This window comes from Gekko japonicus, unplaced genomic scaffold (assembly GCF_001447785.1).
Source record: "Gekko japonicus isolate JY-2015 unplaced genomic scaffold, Gekko_japonicus_V1.1 scaffold3255, whole genome shotgun sequence".
Classification (NCBI taxonomy): Eukaryota; Metazoa; Chordata; class Lepidosauria; order Squamata; family Gekkonidae; genus Gekko; species Gekko japonicus.
The window spans coordinates 14,815-21,156 of NW_015167635.1; the positions used below are offsets into that span (position 1 = coordinate 14,815).

The 6,342-nt window shown below is 49.2% G+C and overlaps 1 protein-coding gene across 1 annotated transcript in view; it reads right to left on the reverse strand.

Moving 5' to 3' along the window:
- The window catches only part of LOC107112865 (eukaryotic translation initiation factor 3 subunit K-like), a gene marked incomplete at its 3' end in the record, with an annotated part of 18,705 nt that extends 13,341 nt beyond the window's left edge, over window positions 1–5,364 (reverse strand). Inside the window, exon 1 of the mRNA XM_015414062.1 lies at window positions 5,278–5,364. Coding sequence (XP_015269548.1) covers window positions 5,278–5,336 — 59 coding nt within the window. The remainder of the gene's footprint in view (window positions 1–5,277) is intronic.
- Window positions 5,365–6,342: the final 978 nt, after the last annotated feature.

Here is a 6,342-nt window from a genome sequence, read left to right on the forward strand (position 1 = left end):
CTGAACTGTAGCAAGTTAGTGGGGACCAGTGTTCCCTCTAAGCTGAGTTAGTCTGAACTAGCTCACAGATTTGTAGCCCCCGGCTCACACAGTTTTTGTCTTAGCTCAGGAAGGATGGCTTCTCCAGAGCAAACTGATTGACGCAGCAGCCAAATGGCTCGCTCACAGCTTTCGTGCCAGCAGCTCACAAAGTAGAATTTTTGCTCACAAGACTCCACAGCTTAGAGGGAGCACCGGTGGGGACCACTGATTGGTTGTGTCGGTTTCAAAGAGCACTGGGGGACTGCAGAGGAAAAATGTGCTCTTTGTGGCATTTCTGTCTTAATATTTGTTTACAGCGTTGTCCTTTTGCTAGATTTAGGCACGTTCTTTGGATTGCTTCAGATTCCACAGGTGTAGCCACATTTGTATGTTGCAGCCAAAACAAACAGGAGTTTGGGGACACTGCAAAGATTAATGGACTGGACTCCCCTCCATCACATGCACAAGTGTACTACCTTGTTTATTTTCTTTATCTAATTCATTTGAACTCTGCTTTTCTCCCTAACAGGGACCCAGAGCGGTTTGCATCCTTACCCTCTCCTACATTTTATCCTCAGAACAATCCTGTGAGGTAGGTTAGGCTGAAAGAGCATGGCTGGCCCCAGGTCATTCAGCGAGCTTCTGTGAGGCAAATGGTCTCTCAGACACTACACCAACACTCATCACCACTACTGTGCACTGGTTCTACCTGGCGTTTCTCGCTTTATCTCATATACACAACTAAGTGGGTAACAGGCAGGTTTAGAAATCTAAACAATGGAAGGAGGAATTCTCGTGAGACAGGTAGGAGAGAACCAGGATGAGTCTATAAGAATTAAGGTCTCATAGGGCGTGTTCAGGCGGGCCATTTGAGCCGGTATACGTGCCGGTTAGAAACGGACTATTTACGCGCGATCACACGGTCAACATCTGCACACCGTCCCCAGCCATCGCTTTCTGGCGCAAACCCCCTTTAAAATGGAGTATTTTGATGCCAGGTCCCCAAGTGGTGTTTTCCTGCTTCTCCGGTTCCAGCCGCATTTTTCCCGTGTGATTGCTCCTCCGGCGTCGAGCCACTTCCGGTTTAAACTCCCTCCCCGCTCAAAAGCTGCCCGAGGCTTCTGCTTTTCGCCCGCCATTTTAAAAAAAGTGTTGGCGCTGTGCGCATAGGCGGCGTTCCGCCACCGCGTTATTAAAAACAATGTTTAAACGGTGCCTAGTGTTAGCCTTTAGACGAGTTCGGGATCTCACGGAGGGCATTTTCGGGGTAAATGTTTAAAGGGAAGTGGTCCTTTAAAGTTTAAATGGAAGTGTTACAGCAGTTGGGTTGACGAGGAAATCGGTTCTGCGCACGCGCGGAAATTTTAGTTCCAGAGATGGCTGCCTGTGCGCATGCCCAAACTGAGAGAGAGAGAGAGAAAACAACGCCAGCGGGGAGTGATGTTACTGCACAGCGATCCGGAACAAGGAGGTGAGTGTGATTGCGATTCTCCAGGTTAAAAAAAAAACACGCATGGGGCCGGAGCAGTTTAACCCGCTCCCAGCACACCACCTGAACGCACCCGTAGTCTCTACAAAATCCAGAAGCTTCTCTTTTTCCTGGTGATCCTAGATTTGATGATGGTTCTATTAGAAATATTTAAGAACATAAACAGGAGAGCTGCGCCAGATCAGACCAAGGATTCATCCAGCAGAGCTTCGTGTTTCCTACAGGGCCCAACCAGATGTCTCAGAAAGCTCACCAGCAGGGGGTTCAAGGTGGGGCCCCCAGCAGTTCTTCATCGCCACTTCTAAGTCAGTTCCTCATCGCCACTTCTAAGTCAGTGACACTACACGCTTTACAATCAAAAGGTTTTGCTTCAGACGGAGTAAAGATGTTCATGTATATTAAAATATAGAAAAGGAGGGACAGGGGGCTTCCGGTCTGGCTAAGATGGAGGACTGAAGCGTTTCGCGATCGTGCGAAGCGAGCGACGGCCACTTTTGACAGTTTGGGCAATACACAGCCCAACGCATCACTCCCCAGCGAGGGGGGGGGACAAGCAGGCAGCAGCGCCCTAGAGGGAGTGTGAGGTTGGCGTAATCCAGCTTCGGAAGAAGCTGAATTGGGCTTTGACCTCCTCCCACGAAGAAGGCAAGTGCCAAGCAACTCTATAGTGGCCGATCGAGCCGGATTACCGGCATAAATTCTTCGTCAGCAGACTTCTTTGAAGAAGGACAACAACTGTGAGTTAAAAGAAACAATGCGAAACCCGTTTTGAACGTGCTAGATAACAAAAACGTGCCGCTTACCTGAACTGAGTTTGGAGTCAATTTGAATTAAGCGGTTGAGCGGAAAATGAATAGTAAATCCCAGAAATCCGATTCCGGAGAGAAAAAAGTTGATTGAAGCCTTTAAAAACTGTAAAAACGCTTATTGTTTAACATTCCTGTGGTGAAGATGGAGCCGTGTGCGCAACTGTAAAATCGAAACTCACGAACAATAGCGTGGGAAGAGCAGGCTGGTGTCACAAAGAAAGAGGTCCGTGTGAAACATCCAGGAAGTTGAATTCCTAGACGGGCATTAGCGAAAGGAAGACAGTGGAACTTTTAAAGGTGCCGGACCGGAAGTGAGTTTTATGCGGAAGGAAGGGCCTGCAAAATACCAATCTGACCTACTCTACATGAAATTACCATAGAGAAGTTGCGCCCGACATTTTGAGGAGGACTTCAACTAAATTTGCTTTTTTAATATATTTCTAAGGGTCTTTGGAAAGCGTAAACAGAGAGGCATGGAGGACTAAATCTTATCATCTAGAAGAGTGCTTTATTTTGCGAATCTGTGAATTGGAAAGAAATCGCCAAGACGGAGACCAGGAGAGGCAAGAAAAGAGCCGACTCAGACCCAGAACTTAAACCCCTACAGGGCCCAACCAGATGTCTCAGAAAGCTCACCAGCAGGGGGTTCAAGGTGGGGCCCCCAGCAGTTCTTCATCGCCACTTCTAAGTCAGTTCCTCATCGCCACTTCTAAGTCAGTTCCTCATCGCCACTTCTAAGTCAGTTCCTCATCGCCACTTCTAAGTCAGTTCCTCATCGCCACTTCTAAGTCAGTTCCTCATCGCCTCTTCTAAGTCAGTTCCTCATCGCCACTTCTAAGTCAGAGACACTACACGCTTTACAATCAAAAGGTTTTGCTTCAGACGGAGTAAAGATGTTCATGTATATTAAAATATAGAAAAGGAGGGACAGAAAATATCCCACCACTCCCTTCCTTTCTACTTTTGCTAGGCAGAAACAGACTAGATATAGAGCTTATACATAAAACACATTGTGTTAATACTTTACGCTTTGACTCGGTTCTGTTTTTAGGCTTCTGTACACATTCTCTCTCCAGCTAATGACACGGAATGAAGCAAGCTTCTGTCCAACCTCCAGGTGGTGCTGGAAAGCCAGACTGAATTACAACAGGTCTCCAGAATACAGAGTTCAGTTCCCTTGGAGAAAGCGGATGCTTGGGAGGGCAGACTCTCACTATAGTTTGGTGCAGTGATTAAGTGCACGGACTCTAATTCCGAGAGAACAGGGTTTGATTCCCCACTCCTCCACTTGCACCTGATGTGACCTTGGGTCAGTCACAAGCTCTGGCACAGCTGTTCTTGAAAAAGAGCAGTTGCTGTCAGAGCTCTCTCAGCCCCACCTGCCTCACAGGGTGCCTGTGGCGGGGAGGGGAAGGAGTTTGTAAGCCGCTCTGAGACTCCTTTCGGTAGAGAAGGGCGGGGTATAAATCCAATCTCTTCTTCTTTTTCTATACCCGGCCACAGCCCCTTCCTAAGCTCCACTTGAATCCCCAGGAATCTCCCTACCTGGAGTTGGTCAAAGGAATAAACAGCTTTAAAAAGGGATTAGATAGATTCATGGAGGAGAGGTCTATCAATGGCTGCTACTCCTGGTGACTGAGGGGAACCTCCACATTCAGAGGCATGAAACCTCTGAATCCCAGAGCCATGATGCAACATCAGGGGAAGGCCTTGGCCTCTCTGCCCTGTTGTTGGCCCTCCAGGGGAACTTGTTGGCCACCGTGTGAGACAGGATGCTGGACTAGACGGACCACTGGTCTGATCCATCTGGGCTCTTCTTACGTTCTCATCAGAGGGGAAGGCCTTGGCCTCTCTGTCCTGCTGCTGGCCCTCCAGACATCAGATCCAGCAGTGCTCTTCTTAGGTTCTTAGGAAGGCCTCGACCTCTCTGCCCTGTTGTTGGCCCTGCAGAGTAACTGGTTGGCCACTGTGTGAGACAGGATGCTGGACTAGACGGGCCCTCACTTGTCTGACTCAGCAGGGCTCTTCTGATGTTCTTGTCAGGGGAAGGCCTCTGCCTTTCTGCCCTGTTGTTGGCCCTCCAGAGGAACTGGTTGGCCCCTGTGTGAGACAGGATGCTAGACTAGATGGACCCTCACTGGTCTGATCCAGCAGGGCTCTTCTGAGGTTTTTATGAAGGGCAGGGTATAAATCTTCTTCTTCTTTAGAGTGCCCCAGGACACCTTCTGCTTGCTCGTTTCTGCTGTTCAGGTGGTGTCGTTGTGTTGGTCTGAAGCAGCAGAACAGAGTTCGAGTCCAGTGTGGCGCCCTGAAGACCCACAAAGTTTTATTTAAGGTCTTAAATAAAACGTTGATGGTCTTGAAGGTGCCACTGGACTCACACTCTGTTCTGTTTATATTGCTATTAAAGTAAAGGTAAAGGTTCCCTTGCTCGAAAGCCAGTCGAGTCCGACTCTAGGGTTGCGGTGCTCATCTCCGTTTCAAAGCCGAAGAGCCAGCGCTGTCTGAAGACGTTTCCGTGGTCATGTGGCCGGCATGACTAAACACCAAGGCGCACGGAACGCTGTTACCTTCCCACCGAAGGGGTACCTATTTATCTCCTTGCAATTTCTTGCTTTCGAACTGCTAGGTTGGCAGGAGCTGGGACCGGAGACGGGAGCTCACTCCGTCATGCGGCACACTCGGGTCTCGAACTGCTGAACTACCGACCTTCCACAGCCTGCAGTTCAGCGTCTTAACCCCTTGAGCCACCGCAGCTCATTGCTGTTAAGAGACTGCAAAAAAACAACAACCCCAGACAGGGGAGTAACCACGAGACCTTTCCAAAAACAAGGCAAGCTCGATGCAAGGAGAGAAGGACCCTCTAAGGAAAGCAACCCACAGCGCAGGAAAACACTCGAGGAAGCATCAGATATAAAACTGAACAACCGATAAAAAAAAACAACCTCCCCGCGGTACCTGTCGATCCCCTTCAGCAGCTTCCCCACGTTCGCCCGCATCTGCTCGAAGAGCGCCATGACGGAAGGAGCCGGCGGCGGGGGCGGAAGGAGTACCACGACTTCCGGAGGAAGCGGATGAAGCCGGGCGAGAGGGCACTTCCGCCGAGGCCTGGCCGCAAGGCGCCGTGGAGAGGAAACCGACAGAGCGCCTTTCCTCCTCCCCCCGCGGCCTCCCGCGCATGCGCAGACGGAAGACGCGAGGGAGAAGGAAGCTTTGTGTGCGCGTGCGCCCGGTCGGCCGCGCCTGCGCCGTTGCGTCGAAGGTGCGCTTTTTGTAGTACGGGCGACTGGCTTTGAGGTCGGGACGCCGCGGTGGGTTTCGTTTTTTGTTTTGCGTGCCCATGCAAAATTTTGTGAACGGGTTTTGCACGCCGCGTTATGCGTTTTAGGTCGGGGTGTTGGGGTGGGGTTTTTTTTTGCAAATTTTTTTTTGTTTTTTTTAAAAAAGAGCCCAAAAGAGGATGGATACCAAAAAAAACAAAGAGGATGTGTCCTCTGGGTAACCCTAACTTATGGCAACCCAAACAAGTTGCTTTCAAAAGCGGAGGTGGTTTGGCATTACCTTCCTCTGCAGAGTCTTTCTTGGAGGCCTCCCTTCCAAGTGCCAACCTTGCTTAGCTTCCAAGTTCTTTATTTATTTATTTATTTAATTAATTCAATTTATACCCCGCCCTCCCCGTGTATGCAGGCTCAGGGCGGCTTACAAAAGGCATAAGCCAATATAAAACATATAAAACCATTTAAAATCAATTCAGTACAATAACATTATAATAGCATTACACTAAACAAAAGTGCTCTGGCGTTCTCCTATGATGAGATCAGGCCACCAGATACCCAGCTACGGGTTTTCAAGGCAAGTAAGAAACAGAGGTGGTGTGCTGTTGCCTTCCTCTGCAGAGTCTTCCTTGGTGGTCTCTCATCCAAGTATTGACCCTGCTTACCTTATGAGATCTGACAAAGAATGGACTATACCATGACACGTTCCCTCCAAGAAGAAGCCTATGTTAAATGTATATTATTTATA